This window comes from Monodelphis domestica, chromosome 4 (assembly GCF_027887165.1).
Source record: "Monodelphis domestica isolate mMonDom1 chromosome 4, mMonDom1.pri, whole genome shotgun sequence".
Taxonomy (NCBI): Eukaryota; Metazoa; Chordata; class Mammalia; order Didelphimorphia; family Didelphidae; genus Monodelphis; species Monodelphis domestica.
Genome location: NC_077230.1, coordinates 94,481,092 through 94,502,987, shown reverse-complemented (window position 1 = coordinate 94,502,987; position 21,896 = coordinate 94,481,092). Strand labels below are relative to the sequence as shown.

Genomic DNA, 21,896 nt, shown 5'->3' with positions numbered 1-21,896 from the left:
GAAGAGGCCAGAAAGAAGTTAAATGCAGACAAACCAGGTAATATTGGGATTGTCTAACAAAAATCTAATTAATACTTAAAAAAAAAAACACATCACTTCCCAGCTGTGACCCTGGGCAAGTCACTTGACCCCCATTGCCTAGCCCTTACCACTTTTCTGCTTTGGAGCCAATACACAGTATTGACTCCAATATGGAAGGTAAGGGTTTAAAAAAAAACTGCACATATAAAGATTCATGGTATCACATACAATCCCCTTTTTTCTGTACCTAGCTATGATTGAAAGTTCCTTACTTGCTCTTAATTGTCTTCCCACAACTGGCATAGAGTAAGCACTTAATGTTTTCTCATTTATTCATCAATGTTTTGATGCATAAACAAGGATATATAGGAAATGGGCATGAGCTCTGCTGAAGTCCGAAAAGAAAGAGAAAATGAAAAAGCCAGGAGGAAAGATTGAGCATTTGGTCCTTTTGTGAAATTCCCGAGGTGATAGAGAGGACTGAAGGTGATGAATGCTCCCCTCTCCCTTGCAGAAAGAGCTATCCTTCAGATCCCCCATGCCTGACACATGAAGTTCTCTTTCTCCTCGGTGGGGAGGAGTTGGGAGAGTTGGGTCAGGAAGAAGGTTTCTGTGGTGCAGAAAGCATAGAATTGCTTTCCTGAAATGGACCCTTACTTTGCTCAGAGATGACAGTAAGTGATCCCCAAAGTGCTGTGCTTTCAAGATGAAAGGCAGCCCCTGACTTGGGCAGCCTCTCCTTTCCCTGGTGGCCTTGACGATGGAAGATGAGTGAAGGTACTGGGGCTGGGTGTAGATGCTTCATCCCTCCTGGTGAAGGTGCATTCAGACCCCAGGAAGCCCAGAGGGGGCATAAAAAGCACATTTCAGCCAAAGTAATGGCTTCCTTTTCAATGCATCGATCTGTGTTGTTTGTAGTCATCATGCCTGCGATCAAGCGGCATTGATTAAAGGGAGGCTGGGAAAATGGTTCATATTTACTTTGTTAGTTTCACAATAGAAGCATGGACCCCAAAGGCTAGAAGGGATTTCAAGGAGTCATCCTGCTCATTCCCAGCTTTCAGAGGGAATCATTTTGCTGTCATCCCTGGCCCATTTGTCAAGCTCTTTGGGGAAAAGCTTGTACAGTCTCCCCCTGTAACCCATCCTTTTATTACCAAATATTGCTTAATGTTAAGGAATCTTTTCTTTCCTTTCTCTGATGATCACCACTTACCCACCAGTCTCTCTCTCTCTCTCTGTTTTTCTCTCTCTTTCTCTGTTTTTCTCTCTGTGTTTCTCTCTCTCTTTCTCTATTCTCTCTCTTTCTCAGTTCTCTCTCAGTTCTCTCTTTCTGTCTCTCTATCTCTCTCTGTCTCTCTGTCTCTCTCTGTCTGTCTCTCTCTCTGTCTCTGTCTGTCTCTCTGTCTCTCTGTCTGTCTCTCTGTCTGTCTCTCTGTCTCTGTCTCTGTCTCTGTCTCTGTCTCTGTCTCTCTCTCTCTCTCTCTCTCTCTCCCCCTCCCTCCCTCCCTCCCTCTCTCTATATGTGTGTGTGTGTGCATGCATGCTTGCGTGTGTACACAGAGGAGCTAGGAGGTGCAGTGGATAAAGCACTGGTGGCTCATGATGGCATGGAGGTCACTAGAGTTATAATTAGGGTGAGCTGGTTGGACCTTTACTACAGGGCACTGAATTTCTTTTCTTTCTTTCTTTCTTTCTTTCTTTCTTTCTTTCTTTCTTTCTTTCTTTCTTTCTTTCTTTCTTTCTTTCTTTCTTTCTTTCTTTCTTTCTTTCTTTCTTTCTTTCTTTCTTTCTTTCTTTCTTTCTTTCTTTCTTTCTTTCTTTCTTTCTTTCTTTCTTTCTTTCTTTCTTTCTTTCTTTCTTTCTTTCTTTCTTTCTTTCTTTCTTTCTTTCTTTCTTCTTGCCTTCCATCTTAGAATCAAGCTATGTATTGGTTCTAAGGCAGAAAAGTGGTAAGAGCTAGGCAAAGGGGCAAGTCACTTAACTCCTTTGACCCTCAGTAGCTTCATCTGTAAAGTGGAGGCAAATAATAGCCTCCTGCCTCAATAGTTGGTATGAAGGCTAAATGAAAGGGTATCTGGGTGGCTCAGTAGATAGAGAGCCAAGTGGAGAGACAAGAGGTCCTGGATTCAAATCTGGTCTCAGATACATCCTAGCTGTGTGTGGTTAAGTCACTTAACTCCCACTGTCTACACCTTACCACTCTTCTGTCTTGGAACCACTACTTAATATTGATTCTAAGATGGAAGGTATGGGTTAAAATTTTTTTTTAAATTAAAGAGACTAAATGAGATTAATGTGAAAATGCTTTGTAACCACTAAACACTATACAGATGTAAATCATCATCATTATAATGGCTATTTTTTATTTCTAGATGTGGATTGGGAACTATTTTCTAAATCTTTTGGATATACCCACTTCCATTGGCACTAAAATTCAGCAGTTCTCCCCCACCCATGTCAATCTCTATTGAAAATGGATTTTTTTGTGCCTCTGAAAAGACTTTTTTCTTTCCCCCAAATAAAACACCTGTGTGGTGACCTTGAGATGGTAAGAATGCTAGGATGGTTCTTCTGTTGTGATTAACACTGTAGATGGAGAAGACTGTGATCTGAGTGACAATGATAGGGATGACTATGATTTAGAGAAGCAGAATGCTGGTGACTTTAATAAGTGGCTCTGATGGGGATAACCAGAGATTATTGCTAAGTGGTTGTTTTCACAAATTCAGAGAACTAAACTTTTTAATGGGTGCTTCCACTGTGTGGAAAGCATTTTGTTAGGGGATGAAAAGACAAAACAGCAAACTCAATCCCTACCCTCCATATTTATGTTCTGACCAGGGCACAAGCAACAAAGTAAAGGATTATAAAGGTTCAGAGTGACCGTGTTGTCATTTGTAATACCTGTGCACATATATTTTATGAGTGAGTATCTTTAAGTGCTGTGTGAGAGCCTTCACTCTGGTACCCTAGTTGATGCTGGGATGCTGTAAGAGCCATCAGAACATGGTTGCTTTCACTGGAGATCATTTTAATTTCCGAGGATCCCTAGCACCCCTGCAGGGCATCGGCACATCCCATAATAACCAGACTAATAATTCCTTGTTTTACAGGTGGGAAAGCTGAGACCCAAGAAGGTTAATTGATTTCCTCCAGGTCACATAGTGAGGCCGCAGTGAGCTAGGACTTCAAAGCCAAGTTGCAGGCAGTTTCCTGGGGCTCTGGGGAATAAACACATTGTTTAATTCCAAATAATTAGGTCAGGAAATAAATAGAATAGCCATGGGGGAGGAGGGGAATGGAATGGGCTCTGCTGAGTTTTCTGGTCCTGCTGGGCACACAAGGGATTTTCATTCATTGGCAGGATGCTTGCAGAAAAGTCTTATCTTAAAGGCACCTGAGGAGGATTTGAAGTATATCATTCTATGTCCCTTCCTCTGTGACCTTGTATATGCCAGTGCTCTTCTTTGGGCTCAACCTCCTCATCTGTAAAACTAGAAGAGCACCCTTACAGATACCCTTTCCAGCTCTAAATCTATGATCTTAGATCCCTGTGACATATGGAGAAGTAGCGTTCACTTCTTAGTAGGAGGAAACTGAGAATTCTTTTGCAAAAGAATTTACTTAAGGCTCTGGTAAGGAGAGGGAAATCTGGTCAAGGGCTAAATGGGACAAAAGGGACTAAGAAGAGGAAAGAATGAGGGTGTTCTGGCCTTGTGCTTGTAAGTGGGTCATTAAGTCAGCAAATAAACATTATTAAGCACCTTCCATATGCCTTGTACATAGATCATCCAGCCTGGAGCCATGAAGGCTTGAATTCAAATCTGGCTTTAGACACTTACTAGCCTTGTGACCCTGGAAAAGTCACTTGGTCCTCTTTGCCTCAGTTTTCTCATCTGTAAAATGAACTGGAGAAGGAAATTGCAAGCCATTCTAACATCTTTGCCAAGAAAACCTTAAATGGGACCACAAAGAATATTTGGAAAGACAGAATTCAAATCTAGCTTCAGACACTTACTAGCTCTTTGACCCTGGGCAAGTCACTTCACCCTGTTTGCCTCAGTCTCCTCCTCTGTAAAATGAGCTGGAGAAGGAAATAGCAAACCACCCCAGTATCTTTGCCAAGAAAACTCCAAAGGGGGTCACAAAGAGCCAGACATGACTAAAACAAATGACCAACAACAATTCTTTGATATTATTCTGTTCTTTGATACTTAGTGACATCCTTGAGAAGGGGAACATAAATGACGGGCAAAGTATTTGGTGCAATGCTAACCTACCTAGAAGGTGCTCAATAAATACTTGTTCATTTGATTGACTGATTGATTGATTAATCCTGCTTAGACTACTTGGAATACAAGGAAGAGGGAGCAAAGTATGGTGAAAAGGCCCTCAGAAGACCTGGGTTCAAATCCTAATTCTTCTATATACAGCCTTCGTAATCTTGGCCAAGTCGCCTAATCTTGGCCTTAGTGTCTCCATCTATAAAATGCATCATGGTACAAATGGGTAGGACCTCTGAAGTTAGGGGGTCTTCATGCATATCCTAACTATAACACTTAACTACTTGTATGATCTTGAGTGAGTAACTAGCCTCCTTGAGTCTCAATTTCTTCATCCATAAAACAAGTGGGAATAATTAGATGGCCTCTGAGGTTCTTTCCATCTCTAAATATGTGAGCTTTTGGATAAAAGCTTGACTAAATGATCTCTAACGATTGTTTCAGCTCTACATCTGATCCTGAGGACATTTTTTTCTTGTTTATTGGTCTTCATCCTTCCTGGATCTAAACAACCAGAGCTTGCCAATAAAACTATAAAACAATGAACAGAGAACAAAGAAACCGTAATGATTTGCCTCTCAATTTTTAATAAAACTGTACCTGTCATACTGAACCTATGTTCTAGGGAATATATCAATTTCTCTTTCCTGGGAGCTCTTCTAAGAAATGAGTTTCAGGTTAATAATGATGTCGCCCTTTGTTTAAAAAAAAAAGTCTAAAAAACTCATCATAAGTAACTTGTTTTTCAGTCTTGTTCTACAGTGGTTTGCCATCTCCTCCTCTAGCTCATTTTACAAATTAGGAAACTAAGGCAAACTAAGGTGAAGTGACTTGCCCAGGGTTACCCAGACAGTAAGTGTCTGAGATCAGATTTGAACTCAGGAAGAGGATTCTTGCTGACTCCAGGTCCTGAATTCAGTCCACTGTACCATGTAGCTGCCTCTATAGACTCCTACAAATAAAAGAAATCTTGAGAAATCTTCACATCTAGCCTCCTGACTCCTAGAACAAGAGCAAGCAGCTTTAGGGACTACTCATGATTTCCTGGAAAGGTTTCTTGAACTTCCAAACAAGCCTGACTTTATCTGAATTGTCTAAATACAAATACAAAAATCTTTGCATTCTGCTCACCCATGACTGCAAATTCGTAGGTATCTATCTCTGCTATTCAGAGATTGACCGTTGGTAGTAATAGGAAGTCAAGGGCACATGGAATCATGCTTGTTGGGCCATTACTGCTATAGTTCTCTCAGGACTTCTCACTTACTCACTTCTCATTATATGAGACCCATGTTTCTTCTCTACTAAAACCTTCCTCCATTGCCTCCTCCCAGATGGCCCTGAATTAGAGCATTAGCAGGTCCCACCAAACTCAAAAGGTTTTGTCTGTGGATTCAGCAGTAGTCTGTGTGTTTCTCATCTGAATCCTAGCCCAGCTAAGTTCTAATGGACTCAGCACCAGGATGGCCACCAGATGTTGGATAGTTTAGCTATAACAACTCATAGAAAGCACTGACTTAAGTTTAGAAGGATTTCTGTCTTTGTGAGTGGGAGAGTGGTCCTAGATTCTTGAAATGTATACTTTATATCCCAGAATTTCCTCTCATTGAAGCCAAGTTCAGTGGTTCACTGTCACTTTGGATACAAAGGAGAAAAGAAAGCCATTGGAAAACCCAGAGAGAGTTGGGAAGCAGCCTGGTACAGTGAGAAGAATGCTGGATTTGAATACCAGAAGACTTGGGTTCAGATTCCAGCTCAGCCACCCACTATGTGAATGACCTTGGTCAAGTCACTTTATTTCTCTGATCCTTGGTTTTCTCATCTACAAAATGGTGGATGTTAGACTACACAGTCTCTGATGTCCTGTCTAGCTCTAAATCTATATTTCCTTAAAAGTCAATAACTCAGGGAGGGGGAAGCAGCCTTTGATGCTCCTTTCTTGGGTGATGGTGCCAAAGAAGGATTGGGGGAAACAAGATGAGGGAGTAGACTCTATTTCTTCCCTGGTTCTCCTGTTATGAATCAAATCATCTACCTCTCACTTCCAGAACACCTGGGTCTCCCTTACCTGTCCTCCCCTGTAATTACAGGTTGAGACAAAATTCCTTTTTAGGGAAAAGGTCCCTCTCCCACATCACCACAGCCCTACTCAGGTTTCCCAGAAAGTAATCCATCTGTCTTGGAGCTGCTATCACCATGCAGATCTTGTCATTCTCCTTCTGTAAAATAGCATCCTTAATGATGATATTAATAACATAGCATAATATCATAATCGTGACTCACAGGCATATTGTGAAAGATAATCAATGCCTGAGCAGTACTTTGCAAATACTGATTATGCAAATGCCAAGTAATCATCACACAGAAAGAACTTGGAGGCAGAAAAATTGGATCTTTCTTTATTTTTTTAAACCCTTACCTTCCATTCTAGATCAATACTATGTATCAGTTCCAAGGCAGAAGAGTAGTAAAGGCTAAGCAATGGGATTTAAGTGACTTGCCCAGGGTTGCACAGCTAGGAAGTGTCTGAAGTTAAATTTGAACCCAGGTCCTCTCTTCTCTAGGACTATAGGACATATCCCTTAAAATGCTCCCCAGGCTCTAGTGTGTATGGTAGGATGGGTCAGAAATCTAAAACTTAGAAGGTACATTGATTTTTCTTAGATTTGTAATTTTTTTGTGCTTGGGATAGAATGGAAGCTCCCTGAAGGCAGATTTTTTCACTTCTTTCTTTATTTGTAACCCTACCATTAGCATGGTACATAGTAAACCCTGGGTAAGTGATTGTTGACAGGTTGATTGTTTGAATCACAACATGCCTAGCCTGGCTCAAGAATAAAGCAGGGCACCCTTGAGTGGGTATAACTTTGCTTGGGCATTCAGTACCTAGGACAGCAGGTTCTACCATTGGAAATCCAGGAAGAGAAGAAGAAATAGAGTAACTTCCAATTTTAACTAATGATTCCCAATAAATAACCAGTTGCTAAGCTTAGTTGTTTCTTTCCACTTGAGATACAAGAAACCTGATTACCAAGAGCTAAGATTGGGGATTAAGAGTAGCAGTTCTCAACAACAAACAGTTGTTATGGGGAAGAAGGAAGACTGAGATTAGACTTGAAGCCAGGCTCCCCTAAAATCCTTAGAGTGTCACAATAGAATGTGAGCCTAGAAGGGAGCCTTGGGATCATCTAGTCCATCTCCTTCATTTTATAGAGAAAGAAACTGCGACCCTAGAGAAAGGAAATGATTTGCCCTGGGTCACAAAGGAAGGTTCATTCAGCTCTTATTAAAGTTTAAATGTAGCTGAGGTCAAGTCAAGTGGATTCCAACAGCCTATTAGAGCTGGATGGGACAGGAGAGAGACTGGCTAACCCTAAACCACCTATGTTACAGAGGAGCAAATTGAGGACCAGGATATCAGGCTATCAGAGCAAGGACTACAGTCCTGATCTGTGGGATCCCAGGCCAGTGGGATGCGAGCTAGGTTATTGAAGCCTAGCCTTCTGAGATTTCACAAAGGCTCATCCAAAGGGTACTGTGAGTCTTCCTTTGGCTCTTGATTTCATAACTCAGGTCAGTAGCTGAATGGGGATGGAGAGGATGACATTCAGTCTTTCCTGGTTGAAGTCTGGATCCTAGCTCACCTAAGCCAATCCCAACTTCTTCCAGGGAGAGCAGGGGTCTACACCAGGTAATTGTCACCTTTGGGCACTGAGTTCAGGATGAACCTCCCTTCCTTTGCCTAGAGAATAGAGATCAAATTCCTAAGAGCTACTGTTGCTGTTTTTTCTTCCCCCAGCATCCCTACCCAGTGCCAGAAGGACCTCACCAGCTATAAGTGGAGCCACCACCATGTAGCTCCCAACCAACAATAGTTGGCTCCTACTTACCCTCCCCAAACTGTCACAGGACTCTCAGACAGCCACTGATACTACCAGTCCTTTCTTTTTCAGAGGAGCCCAAGAGCTATCTGTCACTGCCCTTTAAATTCCCCATCCTGGAGCAAAGTTCTTGTTGCCCTACCCTAGTAACAACTCTGACATGCTTTTGAACATCTTGAGCTTATTAAGCTTCAGTATCAATATGAGGCCCTGGGGTTTTTCTGGTCAGAGCAGAGCCTATTATTGGACAAAGAGGACCAAAGTGGTTTTATTTAGTTTTGTGTATTATATATAATCTTCTTTTTGCTGTACGGGCAGCCTATAAAAACCTTCTGAGCTATAAAAATGTTCGTCAGCTCCATTCTCATATAGAAAGGCTATCCACTGTCATCCACAGCCACGTGTACTCTCTTCCTGTGTCGGTAGGTGAAGGTAACAGAATCATTTGTTGTTGGCAAATAATCCCAAAGAGACAGTGAGAAAGAAGTAAAATGAGAAAAAGAGAGCGACAAGGCTTAGCGTGTTTTCTTTAGATCTCTCCGCTGTCTAATAAAATTTTGGGTCTCCTGAAAGAATCCTTTTTATTGCCTTTGCTAAATTTCTTTCATACATACTGTCTTTGTCTCTTTCCACTTGATTGGCACATGCCAACCTAGGTGGCCTTTTCAAGTAGGAGGTATCATATGATGGAAGTACAACTTTGTGTGACTAGAGTAAAATCTCAATGAATATGAATGATTGGGGGGGGGCAATGGAAAATTCAATGAAGTTTTTTCTGAATGTTACCCAGGAAACCCTTTTCATTTCCATACTTATGGTTGAAATTCTTTCAGAAATGTATGAGGTTCCCTTCCCTGCCTTAGTAAGCTTCGTATAACAGAAATCGTTGAATTTCTCATTTGTGACTGAGTTTGTACTTTTGAGCATCAATGACAATCAATTGGAGCCATGGATGCAGTTGCAGGAGGTGTTGGATTAAATATGCACCGCCTCCCAGATATTCTCTGGATGTTGTCGTTGTGGGCGCCAACTCATTTTCTTGATATTTACTTCCTTATCTTAAAATCAGAGAAAAGGTAGAAACAAATCTAATCCAGGTCACTTGGGTTCCTGTTGAGTATCCTAGAATCTATACACACATACGTAAATATTTAAGTAAATACATATGTCAAATAAGCAAACAAATAAATACTACATACATTTATTGAGAATTTTAGTATGGGCATATATATATGTGTGCATATATATGGGTTTATGTATTGGGCATCCTAGTAGATTTGGCATCCTTATGGATATACATATACAGATGTATTTTATATGTATATATAGAAGGATGCCATATGTGTGTGTGTTTGAATATGTGTGTGTGTCTCCTAATAACGAGTTCAATGAATGCTGAGCAGTTAGCTTGAGGATACAACCATATATTGTGATACCAGATTTTAATTCTAATATTTTTAGTAGATGAGATTTTGCAATCTATATTATTATCTGTATTCCCTGATTCTCATTCAATTCAATCATTTCAACAAATATTTGTCATTCCCTTACCATGTGCAATGCACTATGCTAGGAATTTGGAATGGAAAAACAATGAAGTAACATAAATACATGCAATCAAAGAACATATATATAACCTCTGCCTTCCAAGAGTTTGCAGTCCAGTAGGAGGATTCAAGCAAATACCCAAACCCCTCTGAGTTATACTATAACTGCCTAGGAAAAATCCAACCCAAGTGGCATGAGAAATTTGAGAAGAGAGATTTCACTTTTGATTGGGAAGACCAAAGAAGGAGCACCTGAGCTGGGTCTTCATGGAAGCGAAGGACCATAGGATCACAGATTTACAGAGGGAAAGTATTTAACCATCTAGTCCAAACTCTTTACTTTAAAAATAATAAACTGGGAATCCAGAGAAGTTCACACAGCTAACAAATAGCTGAAGTGGATTTTGAGCCCAAGTCTTTTTGATTCCAAGTCTAACCCTCTATTTACTATTTTTGATTCTGTCATATCCCTCCAGCCTGATTTGAATGGAATTTTATCTCTCCTTTACCATCCCTCCTATCCAACATGCTAGAACTTTCTCTTCTTGTTAATTATTTATCCCCAGTCTTGCTAAGGAAAGAACTTCAGAAGATTCTCTTCCTGCCTTAGTATATATCATGTGGGTCAACTGTTGGAAGAAATGAAGGTTACTTTCTTGTTAGGGATATTGGTCCAGAGGACATTGCTGAATGGCTGACTGGAAAAACTCAATCACCTGATCATCAGAGATATCCATATCCATATCATAAAACCCCTGTAAACATCAGGTCTCCTTGACAAAGTAGTTTTATTGGAGGCAGGTAGCTGGCTCTAGACCCCCGAACCAGGAGTCAGGAAAAAACTAAATTCCAGACAATTATTGGCTGGGTAACCCTGAACAAGTCACTTAATCTCTGTTGGCCTCAGTTTCTTCATCTTTAATATAATGAATCCTTTTATCATAGATTTACAGTTGGAAGAGACCTTAGAGGCCATTAAGTCCAATGTCTTCCCTAATCCTATTCTGATTCTCCAAATAAAGAAACCAAGGGCGACTTAGTTGAGGTTATTAGAGATAATGAAAGACAGAAAAGGAATTTCAACTGAGGTCTTCTGATTCCAAATCCAGAACTTTTTCAACTGTATCTTGGTAGCCTTTCCTTTCCTTTCTTGTTTTCTCAAGGTCCTGCACTCTGCTAAACTGTCCTGTTGGAAAGCAATCCCATAAACAGATTCATCTTAAGGTGTTAATGGATGATAATGACTTAATAGCTTACCTCTTTCAGACACATTTGCATTTAAACTGGGGACCCCTGGAGATATAATGCCTTATTCCTTTGGGATAAATCTTTAGTGATAAAATCTCATACTGTGTCAGGCCAGTGAGTGAGATATTCTGGGGTAGAAGAGCTTCACGCTTTTACTTAATGTAGAAATGTCACCCTTGGAAGAAAATATTTGTCATCAAATCTGTGTCCAAGAATTGTCAGGGAAATGTTCTTGGACCACCTCAGTTCCATGCAATGTTTTTATAAACAGACTGCAAATGTTGTTATTGTTTTTCTTTCCCTACTTTTGGTTTTCCCCAGCAGGAGGACTCATTTATGTTGTCTGAGTTACCAATACCTAGTGCTGCCAGCCCATTCACAAAGAAGCCCTGTCTATCCAGCCCTCTTGGACTTGATGGCTTCATGCTTTTGTTGTTGTTGAGTCATTGCAGTCATGTCCGACTTTCTGTGGTCCCAATTTGGGGTTTTCTTGGCAAAGATACTGGAGTGATTTGCCATTTCCTTCTCCAGCTCTTTTTACAGTTGAGGAAATGGAGGTAAACAAGGTTAAATGACTTGCCCAGGATCACATATCTAGGAAGTATCTGAGGCCAGATTTGAATTCAGAAGATGAGTCCAGGCCTGGCACCCACCTGCCTGCCCCCAGCTTCATGCTATTTGTTTTCTGTGCTAGAGCATGCTCTGTGTAGACAAAGCAGCAATCTGATTAATGAGAAGAATAATAGCTAGCATTAAAAGTTTGCAAATAGCTTTACATAAGCCCATTTGAACCTCACAAGAACCCTGTGAGGTAGATATGATTATTATTTCCATTTTATAGATGAAGAAACTGAGGTCCAAAGAAATTAAATGTCACACATCTGGTACGTATCTGAGGCAGCACTCAACTCAGGTCTTCCTGATTCCAACTGTAATACTCTATCCATATTCAAAGTGCATCATAACCTGGTCCCTTTCTTCCTTTCCAGACTTCTTAAATCTTACCGCCTTCCCCCTACTCTGAGATCCAGTGACACTGGCCTCCTACAAAACTCCAGCTCCTTACTCAAAACACCTTCTCCTGCTGGAATGCTCTTCTCTGCCTCCTGTTTCCCCTGGCTTCCTGCAGGTCTCTTACCTTCTGCAAGAAGCCTTTCCCAGTCTCCCTTAAGTTGAGTGAAACTAGCCCCCAATTTATCTTGTACCCATCTTGTTCCTCTATTACACAATAAACTGAGAGCAGGGACTGTGGGTTTTCTCTTTGTATCTTCCACTCTTGGTATCTGGTATGTAGTAGGTGATACATGGTTGTCCTTCTCATTGTTGTCTATCCTTTGCTTTTTTTTTTTAAACCCTTCCCTTCCGCCTTAGAATCAATACTATATATTGGTTCCAAGGCAGAAGAGCAGTAAGGGCTAGGCAATGGGGGTTAAGTGACTTGCCCAGGGTAACACAGCTGGGAAGTGTCTGAGGCCAGATTTGAACCTAGGACCTCTCATCTCTAGGCCTGGCTCTCAATCCTCCGAGCCACCCAGCTACTCCCTGTCCTTTGCTTTTGAAGAGAACCAATGACGTTACTGGTGGTGTCTTGACTTGCCCGTGAATTGGATTCAAGTGAGGCAGAGTTACACAAAGTCATCAGCCTCACTCTCTTGTCCAGCGTCACCTAAATCCAGGGCAATTCTAGTTGATTATTATGTCACTTGGGTACCAGCCCAACCAACCCAGAAACCTGAAAAAACCTTCTTATACATATGAACACCCAATGGAAAGTACCCAAGACTAACCAACTTTGCAGGTACCATCATCCTGAATCTCCCAGTCACCATGGACCTCTCCCTTTAAAAACTCCAATGACTTGCACTGTCTTAATTGCACGTACTAAGAAACACATTCTACTCATCCATGTAATAGGACCAAATAATGGCCAGTCTACAATCACCAAACCATTGGTCCCATCGGCAGCCTTTCTACTTCTATCCATCCCCTAGATGGCACTGAAAATTCTCTTCTTACAACATTGAGATCTTGGGGATTGGCACCACCTCTCAGCCTTGCCTGGTCTGCATTTCTTGGGACTTGTATAACATGGAGAATAAGACTTGGTGTCAGCTGAGACACCTGAGTGTCTTAAGCGTCCCCTTGCAAGGAAGGAAGTATGTTGCTGTGGAAGGAATATTGGCTTTGGTGTTAGAAAACCTGGGTTTTAATCTTGGGTCAGCCATTTATTAGCTCTGTGACCTTGGATGAATCTTAATCTCTTTGAGCCTATTTCCCCTTCTATAAAAGAGAGATAATAATACTTAAACTGTCAGCCTTCCAGCATTGTTGTGAGATGGTGCTTGGTGAACCTTAAGGTGTTATATAAATATAATCTATTTATGATTCACTTCAGAATTACATGAAATGTTTCCACAGGCCATTGCATTATAAGTGAAAAGTAGCAATTTTCATATACGAAGCCTGATGGCATTTTCATGAGCAAAGCATCATCTCTGAAAGGAAATTCATATCCTTGCCTGAAAGCATCTCTGGAGGAAATGCTGGGCAAAATTTTGCATGTGGATATAAAACCTGGGGCATGCCCCTCCCTCACAGAGATGGGGTCTTCAGAAGAGCTACTGTAGATTCAAGCATTCTGTGGGTCCTCATGGCTCAAAGCCATAGCTGATGAGCTCCTTCTGATGAAGTCGTGTTTTTTTTTTCCAGTTAGAAAGTGGATGTATTTAGTAGGTTCAAGCTATTTTGTGGGTCTTGGTGTCCTCAGAAGCATAGCTGATGAGCTCCTCATGAAGTCGCCTTTTTTTCCAGTTAGAAGGGGGAGGGTTTTTAGCTTAAAATAAAAGCATTTAACGATATTTAATGAATGTTATTATAGAATAAGAAAAGTATGAAAGAATCCCCTTCCCCCAAACCTGGGGCAGACTCTCCCACAAAAATATTGGTGGGAAGAGTAAGTATGTACAGGAATGGCACATGAGGGACATATGCGTGTGGAGATGACCCTCAGCTACTGATGCCTTTGGTGATGTCATCATCCTGGTGTTTCCACTAAGCATTAGTGATTAAAACTCCCCATGAGTTCTCCAACTCTGGTGACTAAGGAGTGCCTAATCTCAGCTGGGTGCTCCTTGTGGCCGATGCTGGGCAGGTAGTCGCTGCTGGGCACTGTTCCTGCTACCAGCTTCTAGGCTCCATCTCCATCTGTCAGCCATCTGGGTGTAATGGCTAGAAAACCCATTCCCTGATAAGGATGGGCTGACAGCTCTTCAGTCTTAGCCACCACATTTAGCTAACAAAAAGTCAGACAGAGTCCCCCTGGGCTAAGATTAAGTCTTTTCTATTTAACTCCCCTGTCTGAGGTGGAGATAGCAGCCCTTTGCTATCTCACTTAGGGTTAGAAATTCCCAAGATCCTCTCTGGCTTAGCATGCAAATGAATTTGAGTCAGAACAAAAGGAAAATGATGAGACAAGATCATTGTCTCAAGAACCAAGCCATATTTCTGACTTCATTATATGTATATCTGTCAACCAGAAAAAACGGGTGCTTTATTCCAGCCTGGGGGAAAGAAATCTTCCTTCTCCCTCCATGACAGTGAAAGAGGCCCTTGTTATTGCTTCTGGTTACCTCATGGCATAATCACCATTCTAAGAACATACATTTTTCCCTCAGGAGTGGGCTCAGGGAGATGACCTAATATCCCATTTCCACCCCCACGAAATGTCCCTCCAGGATTCAGCAGGGTTGTAGTGAGACTCTCATCTGATGCTTGCTCTGATCATCTCTGGAGATTTACAATAATCCTCCTCCTGCTGAGTCATCCCAGGCTTGGAGAAATTCAGCACTAACCATTCGGGTCTTGTTGGTCCTTAGCCAGCCTGCACAGCTGAGATAAATCATCATCTAATTCCACCAACCATGGGCTGTGCTTTGATGGGACAATCAATCTCTTGTGGGTTTCCCAAGAGAGATCTTGGTTCCTAGGTATCCATAGTCTCTAAAGCAAACATTGTTCCTCCCTAATTTTTTTTCTTTTCTCAATCAATACTGAAGATTTCTTGTGGGAAAATTTATCTTCCTTAAAGATTCCAGTCTTGGACTAATGAAATAAAGAAAAACAAATTGGGTTCCAAATTATGGTCAATTAAGAGAAAATATTTCAAAATCAATATGGATACATCATACACTGTCCGAAAAATCTTAGTGCAATTTTAAACTTTTACAACTTAAAGCTTTAATAGCTTAAATTGTCACTGGCACTTTTGGAATCCCCGATATATGAAGATAAAATTTTATACATATGTATACATTATTGTTTTATTATACATAAAATTTTGTTAATATCTTATATATAACATAATATAATACACATGATGTTATAAATATGTAATAGATTATAATAAATGGGCTTATCCAAGAGAAACACATTTTCACATTAGCTATGTCCAAAAATCTGTCTCATTCTTTTTTTTTCACCTTCCTCTCTAAGAAGGCAAGCAATATGACATTGGTCATACATACATTATCATATAATAAGTATTTCCCCATTTGTCATGTTGAAATGAGGCATATATTACTTATAGTAGAGAAAAATTCATGGAAGTAATAAAATGAAGAATGGTATGTTTCAGTCTTCATTCAGCTCCATCTGTTCCTTCTGCGGTGGTGGATGTCATTTATCATCATGAATCCCCTCTACTCATATCCATATGAATTTTAAAACCTATTTGTGTTGATTTTTTAGGAATGGTCTGTCTGCTTGTTTTATTTTTCAGTCCATATCTGTGATTTCATCACGTTTAGGGAATGCCAGTATGGAATCTTCCCTCAATGACACAGCCAAGCAACTTTTCTCTAACTTGGGCTATTGGAAAAGTTTCTAAACCACTAAGACATCCAGTGTCTTGTCCATGGCCATATGGGCAGTTAGGTGGCACAGTGGGCAAAGCACTATGCCTGGAGTCAGGGAGATTCATCTTCCTGAGTTCAAATCTGTCCTCAGACACTTACTATGTGACCACGGGCAAGTCACTCGATCCTGTTGGCCTCAGTTTCCTCATCTGTAAAATGAACTGGAGAAGGACATGACAAGGTTTTGGTTTTCTTTCCATTATTTTGTTGCATTTCTTCAGCTATATCAATGCTTCTAGAATTCAGCTTGCAGCAAGAACTGGTATTTCTCTGACTGAAAGCTGTTAAAAAATGCTTTAGCTGAAATGTCTTCTTGTTTTACAGTTGGGAAGACATCTTTGATCACACGGTTCATGTATGACAGCTTCGACAATACATACCAGGTAAGGTCCTTTTCCATTCCAATGAGGTAAGGTATGGGAAGTCCTTAGTGATTGGGAAGCACTATATGAGCACGAACTATTGTTATTCTACATTGTTATTGTTATATTAAAGTATCTTACATCATATCTCATCACATAAGATGTATTATATCATATTTTACCTTATTAAATCATATACTATATAATTTGTTATGTCATGTCATATATTGTTTTATATCATCTCATATTATGTCATTATGATGGTCAGAATAAAAGGAATAAAAATATGTTCAATATCATATTGACATAGTATATTATATGTCATGCTATGCTATATACTGTTATGTTTTGTTTTGCTATATATTTAGGTGACTAGTCCCTTACAATGTAATAGAAACAAAAATTCTAAGTTCTCTTGACTTTTAAGGACTTTTCTCCTTAGATCCCAACACATGTGCTCAATGAAAATGGTGAAATTTCTTAGAGATTTCTAAAACCAAGACATTATTTCTCTTCAATGGTGTAGGTGTCATCCTATTTGCGGACAAGAGTTTAGATGAAATGACCTCTAAAGCTAATAGTTCTCAGAGTGTGCTCTGAGAGCCATTTGGGCTCCAAAAAGATTCTCCCAGTGACCTGTGGGGCTTTTCTTCTGTAAAACAATATTATTTCTTTTATCAAGCAGTGTTCAATTCACTCAAGTGAATTTTCCAGATAAATGAAGCTTACCTTTGGAACACCAAAAGGTGTTTTCCTTTAATTAACTGATTATTCTTTCTAAAACATCTTAAACATTTTAATGATCTCTTAAACAGAAAACACTGAACATATTTTTAAATCCATTCATTCTAATTCTGAACTTAAACAAATATCAATAAAATGTGCATGGGGGGGGGGCATATCTCTTTTCCTTCTCACTTTCCCAACACCCCACATTAGGGGAAAAAAAAGAAAAGAGAAGTTCTTGTAACAAGTATGTCTAGTCAAGTAAAACTAATTCCTGCATTGACTGTTTCTGAATAATGTATGTATTATTTTGTACCTTGATTCCATCACCTCTGTCAAAAGGTAGGTAGCACGCTTTGTCATCAGTCCCATAGAATCATGGTTGGTCAACATTCCCAAGTCTTTCAAAGCCATTTCTCTTTATAATGTTACTATAATTGTATAAATTGTCCTGCTTCTGTTTACTTTATTCTGCATTAGTTCACATAGGTTTTCCCAGATTTCTCTGTAACCATCTGTTTATTTTTTTGTGATACAATAATATTCGATTACTTTTGTATATCATAATTTGTTGAGCAATTCCCCCAATAGTTTTCAGTCCTTTGTTACTACAAAAATAGCTGGTACAAATATTTTTAGACATATTGGTCCATCTTGATCTCCTAAAAATGGTATCAATGGGTTAGAGTATACAGAGTTGAGTGACTTTAAAGCAGAATTCCAAATGACTTTTCAGAATGGCTGAATGAATTCAATAATGCATTTGTGTGCTTGCTTTTCCATAGCCCATCCAACAGATGTCATTTTCCTTTTTTTCTCATCTTTACTAGTATGATGAGTATTAATTGGAACCCCAGAACTGCTTTAAATTTACAGTTCTCCAATTATTAGTGATCTAGAGTCAGCATAATTTACTGGCCTTTTTAAAGATTCAAGATGATTGTTAAGATAATCCCTTATTGCTCTAGGACATATAACAGTTTTATAGCTGCTTTTTAGTTTTTCTGTGTCCTTCCTTAGGCTCTGGTTTCTCCCAAAGTCAATTGCCCATCTATAACAGCTCTACCTATATTCTTGTTGCTGCTCTTAATAAGATACAGTCTAGGAAATCATATACTGCGGTCTATAAAAACTTACATGCTCAATGAAAGTAAAGTTATGAGCAGGGGTCTAAGAAGTGAATTGCTGGGCAGCAATGTGGGGCTCTTAAGGACCTTTTTTCTCTTGATTTTGGGTCCAGAACTATGTTAAGAGTTAATTAAGTGTGTGTTGAATTCCAGGCAAGGGAAACAAAGACATGCAGGTGAAAATTATGACAAGTATTAGAGAATAGCAAATCTTGAAAAGTTTGGACAAAGGTGCTCTTGTTTAGTCATTTTCAGTCATGTCCAATCCCATTTGGGGTTTTCTTGTTAAAGATCCTACATCTTATCTCCCCTGGTACAGTGTAGACTCCTCCAGGGCAAGGATGCTTCATTTTCATCTTTACATCCCTAGAATCCTAGCACATAGTAGGCATTTAAATGCTTATTGTGTGACTAGCTGATGACAGAAAATTGAGAAGCAATGTCCCTTTCAGGGGTTCTTTTTTTTTTTAAACCCTTACCTTCTGTCTTAGAATCAATACTAGCTATTGCTTCCAAGACAGACGAACAGTAAGGGCTGGGCAGTTTGGTGTTAAGTGACACAGCTAGGAAGCATCTTAGGCCAGATTTGAACCCAAGATCCCCAATTTCCAGGCCTTACTCTCTATCCACCTAGCTACTACAGTTATTTTTACCTCTTAATTTTTTAAATGATTTTTAACATTCATTTTAAAAATTTGAGTTCCAATTTTTCTCTCTCTTCCTTCTCCATCCATTGAGAAAGCAAGCAATAAGATACACATTTAAAAGGGAAATCATACAAAACATTTCCATATTAGCCATGTGGCAACAAAAAAAAAAGACAAGAAAAATGAGTAGAGAATGCTTTTATCTTAAAGTAGAACTCATGAGCTTGTTTTAAAAATATTTTAATAACTGTATTTCAGCAGAATTGCTTTCCTTCACAATCCTTAGCATTTAAAAACAGTATTCTGAGAAAGGATCTATAGATTTTACCAGAATGCAAAGGGGTCCATACTACAAAAACGTTTACGAATCCCTGATCTTAGTGTGATTTTTTTCTCTTGGCCACAGGTGGGGTTCCTTCAATAACAGGCTATTAGCCTTCTAATTAGTATGGAAGTCCTCTTCTTCTAATTCTGTACTCACAAACTCTAGTGTTAATGAATTCTCTTGGGCACTAGAGAAAAGGGGGTGCCTCTTTATATATAGGCTTACAGGAAGGCTTTAGAAATAAACAAGCTCACTCTGGGACCAACAAGCAGTATGTAATCCATAATCCCTGCTTCCATATTCTTTCATCCAGCACCAGCTTCTCTATCCTTTGTACTCTCCATCTTTCTTGGCTTGCTGAGTCCCTTTGGCCACATTCCACTCCCATAGGGCTTCTAAGGAAAAATTCAGTGGGAAGTTGAAAAGACTAAGTTAAGACAGAAACATTTTTGCAAGAGTAGAAATTTTTTTAAAATGTGTTGCCCACAAAAACTTTTCATCCGCCCCCACTTTCCCCCCAGGTGTACTTGCCAAAAAAAGAAAAGAAATCATCCTGAATCATGGTTTGTGCCTGGCAGGCAGACAACCATCATGTCTCCAGGCTGTCCAGTTGCATAGTCTCTCTCAGTGGAGAGGCTCTCCAGGGAACAATGGATCCTAGTGGAAAGAGCCCTGGCTTTGGAGTCAGAGGAGCTGGGTTCAAATATTGCTTCTGATGCTAGATCACAGAATTGCATTCTAGATCATAGAGATTCATTCTAGAATTGAAAGGGACCTCAGAAGCCAACTAATCCAACCCCCTCATTTCAAAGATGAGGAAACTTAGGGGCCAGGGAAGTTAAAATAACCTGCTTGGGGTCACATGGGTTTAAGAAGAAAAGGCAGGATTTAAACTCAGGTCCTCTGACTCCAGAACTCCAGTGCTTTTTAGAATACCAATTCTCCTAATTTACTTTAAACTTGAGGTAAATCACTCTATTGCTTTGGGACGAATTTCCATTCTCTGGAACATCATCCAACTGAGGATGCATCTAACATCCTGAGCTTCAGTGAGATCCTGTGACTTCCAGTGAGGTACTGACACAGTGGATAGTGCACAGGACTTATAGAGTTAGAAAAACTTGAGTTCTCCTTAGTCAACTTAGTGTTTGGCCCTGGGGAAATCAATTAAACTTCTCTCAGCATCAGTTTTGCCATCTGTTAAAATGGGGATGGGGCAGGCTCAGGAGATACAGAATGTCAAGTCTGGAGTCATCTTCACCAGCCAAGTCTAGCCTCAGACACTTACTAGCTATGTGTTCCTGGGCAAGTCACTTCACCCTATTTGCCTCTGTTTCCTCATCTGTCAAATGAGCTAGAGAAGGACATGGTGAACCACTCCAGGACCTTTGCCAAGAAAACCCTCAATGGAGTCAGGTTCAAACAAGATGGAAACAGAAACTGAACAACAACAAAAATTGGGAATGATCCTTATACTGCCAGGGAAATTGTAAGAATCCAGTGAATTACTATAGCTAAAGCACTTTGCAGACCATAAGGCAGTAGATAAATGCTTGCTATTATTATTACCCAAGCAAGGATGGTGTATAAGTGGCTAGGTCTCTGTAGCAGGAAGGCTTTCTAGTTCTGGCTTTCTGTTTCATTTATTGTCATGTCCCAGGATGCAGCATTGCTAGGATTCTTCTTGCTTCTGAGCACCTATTAAAAATAATTTGCCTTGCTTTACAGGGTTCATTTTTCTCTTAGCATTCCTGTTCTTGTGCTCTGCAGTGATTTCCTGCAGTCAAGTTCTGTTCAGAGGAGCATTGCTGAAATAAAAAGGCCGATTCTTCCCTCTGTTGCTTATCAGCATGGCAGATAACCAAGCAGAGGCCAGTGGTGTGCACTGGGCCTGGATCAGCAGATCTGAGGTCTTTCTTGTCCTCTTTTTGCCACCAAATAACTGTATGATATCAGGGAAATAACTTCCTTGAGCATCAGTTTCTTCATCTGTAAAAGTGGTGGCTTGGGCAGCAGCCTCTCTCTTCTTTCAGGGATTATGGTCTATGATTATGATTCTGTGTATTTAGTTTGATACTGGGATCTGGAGGAGGAGATCTGGGGTCTTCCTTGACCTGCCTTTGTCACTAAATGTCTTTGTGGAGTTGTAAGTGGAGCAGCCAAGGGCAAATTTCTGAAGGAGATGAAGTTTATCTTAATCTAGCTAACACCTCTCATTTCAATTTCTTTCCTACCTCCTCTCCACAAAACCCTCTGTCTATCTGTCTCTCTCTCTCTCTTTTCCCTTTTTTCCTTTACTACTCTTTCCTTCTTTCTCTTTTCCTCTTTTTTATTTCTCTCCTCTCTCTTTTCCCTTTTCTTCTTTCTCTTCTTTCTGATGTTCTTCTTCCTCTTCTCTTTCCTCTCTCCTCTCTTCCTCTTTCTTTCCCCTATTTTCTCTCTCTTCTCCTCTCCTCTCTTTCTCTTTTCCTCCTCTTCTCTATATTCCTCTCTCTCCCCTCTTTTCTCTTTTATATTTCTCCTCTGTTTCTTTTTCTTCTCTTTCTCTCCCTCTCAACTTTCTTTTCTCTCTTCTCTCTCCTTTCTATTTCTCTTTTCTCTTTCTTTCATTTTTCCCCTCTCTCCTCTCTCTTTCCCTTCTCTTCTCTCTTCCTCTTCTTTCCCTTCTCTTTCTCCTTTCTCTCTCTGTCTTTTTCTCTTCCTTTCTCTCTCTTTCTTTCTGTCTCTCTCTGTCTCTCTCTCTCTCTCTCTCTCTCTCTCTCTCTCTCTCTCTCTCTCTCTCTCTCTCTCTCTCTCTCCCTCCCTCTCTCACA

At 40.1% G+C, this 21,896-nt stretch overlaps 1 protein-coding gene across 2 annotated transcripts in view; it reads left to right on the top strand.

Moving 5' to 3' along the window:
• RAB6B (RAB6B, member RAS oncogene family) overlaps positions 1 to 21,896 on the top strand; it is a 172,454-nt gene that overhangs the window by 84,990 nt on the left and 65,568 nt on the right. For both annotated transcript variants that reach the window (XM_001364609.4, XM_056793629.1), the window contains exon 2: positions 16,221 to 16,279. In XM_001364609.4, coding sequence (XP_001364646.1) covers positions 16,221 to 16,279 — 59 coding nt within the window. The remainder of the gene's footprint in view (positions 1 to 16,220; positions 16,280 to 21,896) is intronic.